Source organism: Echinops telfairi, unplaced genomic scaffold (assembly GCF_000313985.2).
Source record: "Echinops telfairi isolate 266 unplaced genomic scaffold, ASM31398v2 ScPeMD7_2291;HRSCAF=2852, whole genome shotgun sequence".
Taxonomy (NCBI): domain Eukaryota; kingdom Metazoa; phylum Chordata; class Mammalia; order Afrosoricida; family Tenrecidae; genus Echinops; species Echinops telfairi.
Window position 1 is genome coordinate 4,946,071 of NW_022106189.1, and position 12,844 is coordinate 4,958,914.

Sequence of the window (12,844 nt, forward strand, 5' to 3'; positions counted from 1 at the left end):
TACAATAGCTACTTCTTAAACCAGTACCAAGGGTTAATTTTCAATGCCACTAAGGAAAGGGGAAAAAAGAAGGAAAAAGCAGGAAACCTCTACTTTAACATGGCAGATTGAACATCATATTAACAGTCTCCCCAGATGTCAGTAAAGTAACTAAGGAATTAAAAAGTAGGAGGGGACAAACCCATAAAGACAAAAATAATGGAGGAGGCAATAGACACCAACAAGAATAACTGATGCTACAACAGCAAAAGTTAAAACCAAACTGCAGCAACAACAACAACAAAAACCTGCATCAAGTCCTGATGGGCTGCAGAACCTGGAAAGGCTCTTTGTGTGGCAGTATTTCTGAAGGGCTGCAATAAAAGTTTGAATGAAGTGGTTAAATTCCAAAATCCCTAGACTTACAGAGCATAGCCAGGTGATTTCCCCTTTCTTGACTAAATGAAAAGGTTACTGTCTAAAGTGTTTTGCACCTTAGTGAAAAGAGGGGGATTAACAAGTATATACGTATATGCACCCTAAGATTCCCAGCCTGGTTCCTAGAATACGAGATGGAGGAGATTAGAGGATTCTTTTGCAGGATGCTGATTAACCAAAGACCTACTAACATTTGGAGACAGCTCAATGTAGGGGGGAAAAAAGAAAAATCAGCCAATCACCATAATACCATACAGAAAATCCTCCCAGTCAACAGACTTTGCCCCTGGACAAAAACATTCCCATAGTACTTAACTATATGTATGAATGGTTGGCCAAGGAACTTTAGACATGAAGATAACAGGACAAAAGTCAACTGTAATATGCTCAAAGAGGAGATATTACATCCATAAAACAAGAATAGGATACTATAACAAATGAACAATAAAAAATAGTAAATGCTAAGAATTAAACTATTATATCCAAAGTTTTAAAATAATATCTAATTTCAAAAATAAATTAGAACACTCCATATCAACTTTAGTGAAATCACCTCAAAAATTCTCACAGAGATGGGTAAGAGTAAAAATTCCTCAGAACTCTTAAGATCTGAATCTCAATACAGAAGCATCTAGCGTATATACTCCAGTATAAGCCGATCCGAATTATCAGCCGAGGTACCTAATGTTACCACAAAAACTGCACTAAAATGTGCTGAGAAACTCGGCTTATACACGAGTATACATGGTACGTTCCAAAAGACCCAAAACAAGGTACAGCACTGTAGCATTCAGATCATGATGGAGAGACAAGAACCTAAGAACCCAGAAGAAAAACAAGTCAACAGAAAGGGAAGAGTTGCTTTAGACATCTTAAATAGCAACACATACACTTCAGAAGGTAAAAGTAACAATGACTTCAAATTTTTGATGAAAATGTTTCTAACCTGTATTTTTAAATAAGAAGCAAGTTCCAATCTGGCGGGTGTATGAAAAGTATTTTTAGGCACATACACTTTCAATAAATTATCTCCCTTGCACCTAACACAGAAAACTCTTGAAGGTTATACTTCAACAAAATGAGAAAAGTCTGAAAAAGAAATTTACAGGTACCAGGAAACAGAAAAGCCAAAAGGTGAAGAAGCCATGATATGATGATAAAAAGATACAACACAAAGACGCTAGTATTGTTGGGTTGTAAGAGCCAGTGCAAACTGGCATCATAGTAAAAGGGCTCCTGGAGGAAGGTCTTCAAGAAAAAAAACCTATCTAACTGAGAAATATACAGAAAGCTATGCAACAGACAGCAGTTAACGTCAAGTTAACATGCTGTGCAAACAATGGAAAACAAACTGAAAAAAAACAGTATTAGGGAAGCTGAGTAAATGGGGTAGGGTTGAGGGGGCATGTAAAAGAGCTAAATACAGTACTCCTCTTTAATTCTAGATAGCCAATAGATTATATAAAATTAGGGGGGGGGGCCTGTGTCATGTCAAGAAATATCAGCATATAAAAATTGCTTTGTGTTATGAATTATCTAGCTCAGAAGCAAGAAAGCCCACATGGAAGCAGCACACCAGACTGTGTGACCATGAGGTATAGAAGGGACCAGGTATCAGGCATCAAAGAACAAAAAATCGTATCATTGTGTGCCCACCTTCCCGATACAATCGCTGAAGACAAATGTGTGCATAAGCAAATGTGGTGAAGAAAGATGATGGTGCCGGCTATCAAATGATACCGCCTGGGGTCTTAAAGGCTTCAAGATAAACAAGAGGCCATCTAGCTCAGAAGCAACAAAGCCCACATGGAAGAAGCACGCCAGACTGTGTGAACATGAGGTGTGGAAGAGATCAGATATCATGCATCAAAGAACAAAAATCATAACACTGTATATGGGGGGAGTGCAAAGTGGAGACCCAAAGCACCCCTTTACAAAAGGATCTCGGAGATGAGCCAGTCAGCAGGCAGTGTAGCAACAATGAAACATACAACTTTCCTCTAATTCGTAAATGCTTCCCCTCCCCGCCCCACTATCATGATCCCAATTTTACCTTACAAATCCAACTAGACCAGAGGATGTGCACTGGTACAGATAGGAACCAGAAACTCAGGGAATGCAGGACAGATGATCCCTTCAGGACCAGTGGTGAGAGTGGCAATACCAGAGGTTGGAGGGAAGGTGGGGTAGAAAGGGGGAACCGATTATAAGAATCTACATATAACCTCCTCTCTGGGGGACGGACAACAGAAAAGTGGGCGAACAAAGACGTTGGACAGTGTAAGAAATGACAAAATAATAATTTATAAATTATCAAGGGTTCACGAAGGAGGGGGAGCGGGAAGGGAAGGAGAAAAAACGAGGAGCTGTTACCAAGGGCTTAAGTGGAGAGCAAATATTTTGAGACTGATGAGGGCAACAAATGTAAAAATGTGCTTGACACAATGGATGTATGTATGGATTATGATAAGAGTTGCACGATCCCCCAATAAAATGATTTTTTTTTAAAGACGACTAGGAACAATGATATATTTTAAATCTCTGAGAATAAATCAACATTTAAAAACAAACAAAAAGACTGCTCTGAAGTTGATTGCGACTCATAGAGACCCTATAGGACAGAGCAGAAATGCCCTAAGGGTTTCATAGGGTGCAAATCTTCATGGGATCAGGTAGCCTCATCTTTTTCCTGTGGAGTTTGAACCACTGAGCCTGAAATTTAGCCCAACATAAACCTCACTACACCACCAGGACAGAATAAAAGGATTCAACTTTTGCTTCAGTTCTTTCAGCATGAGAAATAAATAGCAAGCACGTTTTTCCCTTTGGGTTTTCTAAATCCAGGTCTCTTTACATTTGTATTATACTTTGTCTTCTCAAGCTCTGGTATTTTCTGCTCAGCTCTTACTTTATCATAGTTCCTTATCACTGTAGTTATTCTACATCCAAGAGCAGATTTTGGAATTGTACATTTTGGTCCTTTCTTTCCTTTTTAATCAACGTTTGATTTCTTCTTATATAACTGATTCATCGCACAGGTTTCCTGGTTTTCGGTCATTAGTGTTCAATGTGTCAAATCTATTGTGGAGATATGGTGAGCTAGATTGAAATTTCACTCTTATTTTGGCTCCTTTTACTTTTCTTCAGCTTCAACCTGAACTTACATATAAGTAATTGAGTCTGTTCTATAGCCAGCTCTTGGCCTTGTTTTGGCTGATGAGACTGAGCTTCTTCATCATCTCTCCCCACACGTAGTCAATTTGATTCTTGTGAATTCCATCAATGGTGTATTTTAAATCTCTGAGAATAAATCAACATTTAAAATCCATAGCTTGTTATGGTCCACTGAATCAAATACCTTCGCATAGTTAACAAAATGCAAGTAACCATCTTTCTGGTACTCTACTTTAAGCCAAAATGCACCTGCCATCAACATTGATATCTCTTGGTCTAGTCCTCTTCTGAAACCAGCCTGAGCCTCTGGCAGCTCCCTGTCAATGTTCTGCTGTAATCGTTGTCGACTAATCTTCGGCAAAGTTTTACTTGCATGTAATATCAAAGATGGAGCCTCGATACTGGTATAGTGGTTACACATTGGGCTGTGATCTGCATGGTTGGCAGTTCAAAACCAACAGCAGTTCCTAGAAAGAAACACTGGGTTTTCTATTCCCGTAATCAGTTACAGTCCAGAAAATCACAGGGGGTCAGCTGAGTCAGCACTGACTAGATGGCAGAGAGCTTGAGTTTTGAATTCTGCAATTTTTATTTTGTTGGGTCACCTTTTTTGGGATGGGTTCAAATATAGATCTCTTCCAGTCAGTTGGACAAGTAGCTGTCTTCCAAATTCCCTGGTCGAGACGAGTGAGCACTTTCAGTGCTTTATCAGCGTGTTGAAGGAGTTCAATGAATTGAATACCTTCAATTGAATACCAATTGAAATCCTTCAACACGCTGATGAATCACTGAAAGTGCTCACTCTGACATCATTTTTATCTTCTTTCTTTCCTGTCTTTTTAATGACCTTTTTGCTTTCTTCATCTCTTATGCTTTTGATATCATCTCACAGCTCTTCTGGTCTTTTGTCATTAGTGTTTAATATATCAAATCTATTCTTGAAATATTCTCAAAATTCAGGTGGGATATTCTGAAGGCCCTATTTTGGCTCTCATGAACTTGTTTTAACTTTCTTCAACTTCAAACTGCACTTACATATGCGCAGTTGATGGTCTGTGCCACAGTTGGTCTCTAGACTGGTTTTAGGTGCTGATCCTGAGCTTCTCCATCATCTCTTCCCACAGAAGTAGTCAATTTGACTTCTGTGTAATCCATCTGGAGAAGCTTTTGTATTGTTGAAAAATGGTATTTGCTATGAACAAATCACTGGTCTTGCAAAATTCTATCAAGTGATACCTAGCTTCATTTCTAATACCAAGGTCATATTTTCCAGCTACAGTTCGTTCCTCTTTGTTTTCAAATTTCACATTTCAATTGCCAATTATCAATGCATCTTGATTTCATGTTTGATCAATTTTAAACTGAAGACTTGGTAAAATTCTTTCATTTCTTTATCACTAGCTTTAGTGACTGGTCCATAAATTTGAATAATAGCTATATTGATTTGATTTCCTTGGATGGGGATAAATTTTATTCTATCATTCAGCAGTGTCCTTTCAAGAAAGCTCTTGAAGTATCTTTTTGATGAGGAATGCAACACCACTCCTTTTGATTGTATCATTCCTAGCATAGTAAACCTAATGATTTTGATTCAAAATGGCCAATACCAGTCGATTTCAGCTAATTAATGCCTAGAATGTCAATCTTTATGCATTCCATTTCAATTTTGACAATTTTCATTTCCTAAATTTATACTTTGCATGTTCCAAGTTCTGATTATTAATTGATGCTCGCCGTTTTCTTCTCATTTTGAGATGCACTCCATCAGCAAATGTGAGTCCCGAAGACTTCACCCCCTCCATATCATTACAGTCAACCCTACTCTGAAGTTTTCAAATTCAAGTAATTCCAATTCCAATGCTAAATAAAATGTAAGGGGTAATTTTTATTATAAGACTTAATAAGAAGTGCAGCCCTGGTGGTTCATTGGTTAAACACTTGGCTGCTGACCGGATGGTCAGTGGTTCAAACCCAGCAGGAGGCAGTTATGGCAGTCAGCTTCAGTAAAAGACTTAATAAGAATACCTACTATGCCAATGTGCATTTGACTCTCTGATATACAGAGAACAGTGTACAGAGGTAGCCAAACTCCAAAGTTAAAAGTAGTTTTGGTTTTTTTCCTAAGCTATTGCATGTTGCTTCTATGTCGCCATTCATTCAACCCTCATATCCTCTCAATCTGAAAAACTCTTCTTCTTCTCATCTCTTCTCTCAACCTGAGAGCACAACACTAATTCAAAATAGTACACCTTCATGCTCACTCTTCTACTAAAAAATAAAAATGATCTTATACTAAACATGCTGCTTGAGGATACAAAGATAAAGACTAGAGATAAAAGAAAATGAACAAAATAAAAATGTCAACTGCATCTCTAAAATACAAACTAATTTATTATATTGAAGACACTTTATTTCATTACAACAAAAATCTATCAGCATCAATAGCACAGATAAAATTGTTTCGCACAACTGGACTAAAACCAGAGACCAACGCACTGCCATTGAGCAACCCTGAAGGACAGGATGGAACTGCTTCTGTGAGTCTCTGGAATTGTAGCTTCTGTTTTAAGCACAGAGATATTTTACTTTTTCAAGCTGGGGACATATATATTTATTCTATTAAAACAAAATGTCTTACTAAAGATAATTTTGATTTTGATAATATGTATAGTGAATATTCATCTAGGACTATTACGAGACAGAAAATCTAGTGAATATTTTCATATATTGTTCATGATCCTCACAATAATACTGCAGGTTAGATGTTGTTATTAGTAAACTGAAACTCAGAAATGTTAAGTGATTTGAGAAGCATAGTAACAAATAAATGAGTCACAATCTGAACTCAAGGGTGTCTGTTTCCACAGCTTATGCTTCTGTTATTCATAAAAGTCATCTCCAATCAATAAATATTTAGCAAATTTTATAACTCAAAAAATGTCCTCAATGTGGTAAGCAAGAAAGACACACGTAGATGTGGTACTTTATTTCACTAATAAGCAATCTAAGATTTCAGATTAAAAGAAAAATTGCCTATGAAGAGATAAATCATCTTTCCCACCACCCCCCAACAGCTTTATTAGCATATAATTCACACATCATGTACAATAAACCTTGAAGAGAATGTACAGAGCAGCAACCTCTTGGTTCCAAAAAGTAAATGATAGCAGGTAAGCTGGGAAGCAAGACAGAACCAAAGTTCCACTGAACCTAAGAGTTTATCCTCCCCTTCGTATAAAAGAAAGATACAGACGGAAAGAGCACCATTCCGTATAACCCATGGGAGAAGCAGAGAAGGCCCCTCGACAATTTAAATTGTCACAGAAGTAAATGTCCTTAATGTGACAGAGGTCAGTGACAAAAACCACAGTGAATATTAATCATGTGTAAAAACAAGGCACCAGGGGGAGGGGAGGGGACAGAATCGTTGCCAAAGGGAGACCAAAAAAAAGACACCAAAGACTGTTCCCTAGAGTACCAGTAAGAGCACATCACCTGTCACCCTCCTCCTCAAAGCTGGACCGACTGGCTGTCCTAGGAAGTGCAGTAACGCAAGAAAAACAAATGAAAGATATACACAGTGGAAAGAAATAATAAAATGGTCCCTGTTTACAGAAGACATCATCTATGAGAAAATCCCAAGCAATCTATCACAAAAGCTCCTAGAATTTTTTAAAACCCTTGAGTTTATCAAGGTTGTATACAGTCTACAGTATCACCTTTCCATATAAACGTAACATGTAGGATCTAGATGTTTAACAACTACAAAACACTGAAAGAAAAACTTTTTTTAAAGATCTAAATAGAAAGAAAGACTGCGTTAATGGATTCGAAGAGACAGAATACAGTTACAGTGTCAATTCCCCAAACTGATGTACAGGTTTTAGAGCAATCCTCATGGAAGTGCACCAGGATTTTCTTGCATATAACTAAGCTGTTTTAAAATGCATATGGAAAAAGTATGCCGAGGACTTTCATCCAGCCCGCCAGGTTTTTGCCCCATTTGTTTTTTTTTTAACTTCAAAATAGGGTATGTGCAGTGTGCATAGGAATCTGTTCATAGTTTTTCTAAAACTATATAGTCCAGCCCTCCAATGGGTCTGAGGGACAGTGAACTGGCCCCCTGTTTAAAAAGTCTGAGGACCCCTAAAAAGTATCAATTCAATGGTTTTTATTATGTCCATAGGGTTATAAAACTATCAGCCCAATATATAACTTATAGTATTTTTGCCCCTCCTGGGTGTGTAAAGGTGGAGGGCACTAAAAAAACAACAACAACAACAACCTCTACCCATAGTAGTTACTCTCCACTCTCCCTGAACTACTCATCTATTTGCTCTCTTTTTGAAATGTTTCTATTTTATGATTTCACTTTGCTTGGTTATGACATAGGACTCTGAGTCACATGGTAACACAATGCTTAACTTTGTGAGAAATTGCTTGAGCCTGCCAATGTGTGTACTCCTGGATGATTCCTCCCTCAACTACCAGGACCCAGTTCTACCGTACAAAACCTGCTAGACCAGAGTACACTAATTGGTACAGATAAGAGCTCTCAACACATGGAATTCAGGACAGATCAAACCCTCAGGAACTGTAGTGGGAGTAGCAACATCATGAGGGTAGCGGGCTGGGGGGCTGGGGGCTAGGAGCTGGTGAAAGGGGACTGCATCATAAAGTTGGATATATAGCCTTCCTCAAGTAGAAAGAAAATGTTTTGGAAATATTGATGGCAGCATATGTACAAGTGTGTTTAATACAATTGAATGATGAATTGTTATAAGATTTCTAAGAGCCCCCAGTAAAATGATTAAGGAAAAAAAACCACATGTATTTAACTACTGGAAAGTGACTTACCCCAAAATATTTCTCTACTCCACAGCTCTAGTGTATTAAAAAAAATTCCCCTATTAATATACTAAATTATCACATTAAAAACTTATATACTTAAATAGCTGCATTTAAAGCAAAATATATAAACTTCAATAAGCTACAAACTCCTTTTATATCCACAGAGCCACCCCAGGAATGCAGGAAAGGTCTTCCCTACTAGTTAAGGCTTTTAAAAAAAGAATTATGCCCATTCTCTTTCCCCTAATATGCATGCCTTAAGCCAAAAAAAAGTATTGCCAAAAATTACATATAGGCTTAATAGTAAGATTCTGATTAATGTCACAGCAGACAAAAATATGCATTAATTATAAACTTGTAATAGGGAATAAGGGTTGATTTCCAATTAGAATCTCCAAATATTGGTTTTAGAAGGTCACAGAATAAATGAATTTGATGACTAGTATCCACTAACAGATAAATGAAATTATTTCAGCTTTAGATAATTTCGCTGCTTTCTATCTAGTAAGACCTCTGAATACAGAAGAAAAGAGGTAGGGTTAAGATACTATCAATTTAAATATGCTAGTGTAAAAATAAGTACATAAATCAAAATTAAATGAACCTAACTTAAAAAATAATATAGGTAACCTAGAACCGAAACCAATTTGTCCAATTAAAAGCACTGGGTGGGTGCATGGGGGTATCACAAATAGTATGGGTAAGCAAAACTAAAGAACAATCTTAATAAAACAAAGCAGGGGTCTGACATCACTTAACAAATAAGGGTACCATTTTAGTTAACACTTCATCCCACCCCGATCTCTAATATAAAGTGAAAAGACAGTATCAAAAGGCGTGTTTAAAACTCGTTTCTACTTTGGAAATAGGTAGTCTCTGAGTTCACTAAGCATAAAATAAATGATTTCTAAAGTACTAACATATTAAGCATAAAAGCCTACAAAAAGCAGTAAAAATCACTTATAACATATAGAATGATCCCAACCCTTATGTCTTCCCAACTTCTAACTCCAAAACTGACTATATGATGACTTTTACATTTTGTAATTTCCAAAAACATGCCAATGTAGGGGATATTTCCAACCCAGATCTTCTATCTTCTGATTCTATTCAACTTATCTACCAACTCAACTAAGTCACAGAAAGCCAGGACCAGAAAATCATGAATGGTAGTTGTGGTAACAAGCAGCTTACCAGCTTGCAATGCAGAAACAAATACACAAAGAGCAAAGCAACCCCATTTATAAAGTGGTACCTACGTTCTCTCCTGTGCTCAACTAAGCCCACAGCCTGCTTTGCTGAGCACTTTGCAAACCAGTTGTCCCCAAGTAAAGCAGTGACTTCATTAGTATGGACAAGTTTTCCTGGCATGAAGGCAAAGGGGCCAAATGGTACCTGTTGTTTTAAAAAAAGAAACAAAAAAATTTAAGAACACTAAAAAATAATTTCTAAAACACTTAGCATTACCAGTCCTAATTTATTGTGATCCTTTTTCATCTATAAACTAGAAAAATAAGATTTCAATTCCCCAGAAATTTGACATTATAGTAAAACTTGACAGTCTACAGAAAAGTATTCTAAATTACGAAATCAACAGGAAAACAGAAAAAGATTACCATATTGTGTACATATAGCTTTCAGAGAAATTAATATTTCCCTGAAACGTTTATACTTTGCATTTATTTATATATCTAAATGTAAACAACTAATAGCAAGTTATTAAGTTAATATAGAATGTCTAACAAAGAAAACTGGAAATATTTCTAAAAGCAAAAGTTAACAAATAATAACTTTAATGAATCTACTACAGTAGCTATATATTTATAAAATATCCAGGTGAATAAAACAAAAATAAGAACAAAGTCTTCAGGAGAAAGAGTATCCATGCAATGAAAGATGATAATCCAGGATATATCAACAAATCACTATGGTGATACAGAAATCGTTAAGACAAAAATTAGCAGTACCTTTTTTCATAAAAATTAATGTCCTAGAGTTTAATTCTGTGAATTACAAAACATTATGACAATTCTTGCTCTGGCTAACAGAAAATGACTAAGTGATGTATTTCTGCCATAATTAGTTTTCTGCATAATAGAATTGTACACCAAACGTCATTTACATCACCATAATGTGATAATTTAATAAAACAAAGGAAAATACGTATATGCCAAGTATCACTACAGTACATACATTTCTATAAAGTAACAGTAAGCACCTTTTTTGTTCTGATACATTAAACATTATTACTTACTTTCAAAGAAAAAATATCAAACATACCATGATATTATAAGACAACTTATCAGGCAATGTACTGAGTCTTTCTTGAAGAGCATTATAGTCATTGTCTACCTTCGTCCTGTTGGCAAAAAATACCAAATACTAAATAAATTAGCAATTCTTCCATTAAACTTTGTACTAAAAGCAAATTTATCAAGAAGCTAACCAGCAATTTACAGATCAAAGAATTTTTAAATTTCAAAACCCTGTTTCAATAGTATTGTTCTACTATATACTTATTATGTAAGGAATTAACACTCTCAGGACTAGGGCTTTTAAATCCTGAGACTAAGTGTTTCTTAGTGTAGAGCATCTGGATTTATAAATGAAGTTTGGATATTGAGGGGTACTGGAGGCCTGGTGATGGGTATGGGCAGGGCTGCATCAGCATGGGTGGCAGCTGGAAACCAGCAGCAGCTCCACAGGTGAAAGACTGGGGCTTCTTCTGTTTTGGGCTCAGGAACCCACAGTGGGGGGCCGCAATGAATCAGCACTGACTAGATGGCAGTGAGTTTGGCTTTTGGTTTATTGAGGGATAGATACAGTGAATGAAGACCTTAGGTTCTAATGGGGAAAGGCACTCAAGATGAAGGAAGAGCTTTAACAATACTTTTGAATGAACAAACACTGGCTGTGGTGCAAAAATCATGAACATGAAATTTGATCACATGCTTTAGTCCTCATCAGAAAACTGAGGCTGAGAAATGTGGTGTCAACCCTTCAAGAATTCACATTAATGTGATTAAGGTAAGAGAGACTCAATGAGGCACAGGAAATTATTAGTGGTAGTAATACAAAAAGGATTTCAACCTGAATTTATAGTCTGCTTTATGTTTTATCAAAAGAGTGGTACCTAGTAAATTAATTTCCAACACCCAAAAGCTGTAATTCTGAAGGCGCAGAGGCAGTTAGGCCCGTGGGTCCCTGCTTTGTGCATGCTGCCAGGCACCCACCTCTGCTATCTCCTAGGTTGCTATGGAGCTTAGTTTCCCCGGGTCCCCTAGTGTGAGAAACCTGAGAGCTGAAATGTCCGTAAACAAGCAAAAAGTTGTCCATTTAAAATAATGCACAGATACTGTCAGATTGAGATTAGGATAAACTACAACACAGATAATCTCTCTCCAGATAATAAAAATGACTGTTCTATACACATCACTGAATTGGTTTAGGTGGACTGCTGTTCCCCTAAAGCAGCGGTTCTCAACCTGTGGGACTCCCTTTGGGGAGTCTAACGACCCTTTCATAGGTGTCACCTAAGACCATCAGAAAACACGTATTTCACAATATATAATTACATAGTGTTTTGTCATTAATCATAATACTTTAATTATGTCTAATTATGTTCAATTTGTAACAATGAAAATACACCCTGTATATCATACATTTACATTATAATTCACAACAGTATCAAAATTACAGTTATGAAGTAGCAGCGAAAACCATTTTATGGTTGGGAGTCACAACCTGAAGAACTGTCTTAAAGGGTCGCGGCATTAAGAAGGTTGAGAGCCACTGCTCTAAAGCAATAGTAGCATAATTAATTAATAAGAATTGTCCCGTTTAGTCTTAGGGATCTCAAGAAACTTTACATATATGTGATTCATTCTAAAATATATTCTTAATATAAATGTCAATGATCAGTTTTTTTCTGTTACAGAAGAGAAACTAGAAAGAAAACATAAAAATCACAATTGAAGAGAAACCAGGTTTACATCAAGGGAAGATAAGCAATGAAGTTAACCTAGCTTGTCTGACTTGCATTTTTAAACAAGCTCTGAAACAGGAGCCCTAGTGGCACAGTCGACCTGGTGGCACTGCCACAAGGTCAGCAGTTAGGAACCCGTTAGCCACTCCACAGGAAAAAGACGAGGCTATCTGCTCCAAAACAGCCTTGAGAACTCTACAGAGGGTCATTATGATTTGTAATTGATGTGATGGCCATGGAAAACTCCTTCCCCAAATTATTTTTCATAAACAAAATATAAATCTAGAACCACCACAAACTTAATTAGCATAAATCTCTCAAGCCTATTTACTTATATAGACATACTTCTTTTGGCTTTGCCAAACATGAGTGGGGGAATGGGTGGGGGAATTTGATCCTTATGGATTAGGCTTAGCC

The 12,844-nt window shown here is 36.7% G+C and overlaps 1 protein-coding gene across 2 annotated transcripts in view; it reads right to left on the bottom strand.

Annotated features, from left to right (window-relative positions):
• URI1 (URI1 prefoldin like chaperone) overlaps nt 1-11,945 on the bottom strand; it is a 32,135-nt gene extending 20,190 nt beyond the window's left edge. The window contains exons 1-2 of one of the 2 annotated variants that reach the window (XM_045293650.1): nt 10,723-11,945; nt 9,702-9,837 (exon numbers count right to left, since the gene is read on the bottom strand). In XM_045293650.1, the coding sequence (XP_045149585.1) occupies nt 9,702-9,837; nt 10,723-10,725 (139 nt within the window). In that variant the 5' untranslated portion in view covers nt 10,726-11,945. The remainder of the gene's footprint in view (nt 1-9,701; nt 9,838-10,722) is intronic. The other variant, XM_004704905.2, reaches the window with a different exon arrangement.
• Between the last annotated feature and the right edge of the window lie 899 nt (nt 11,946-12,844).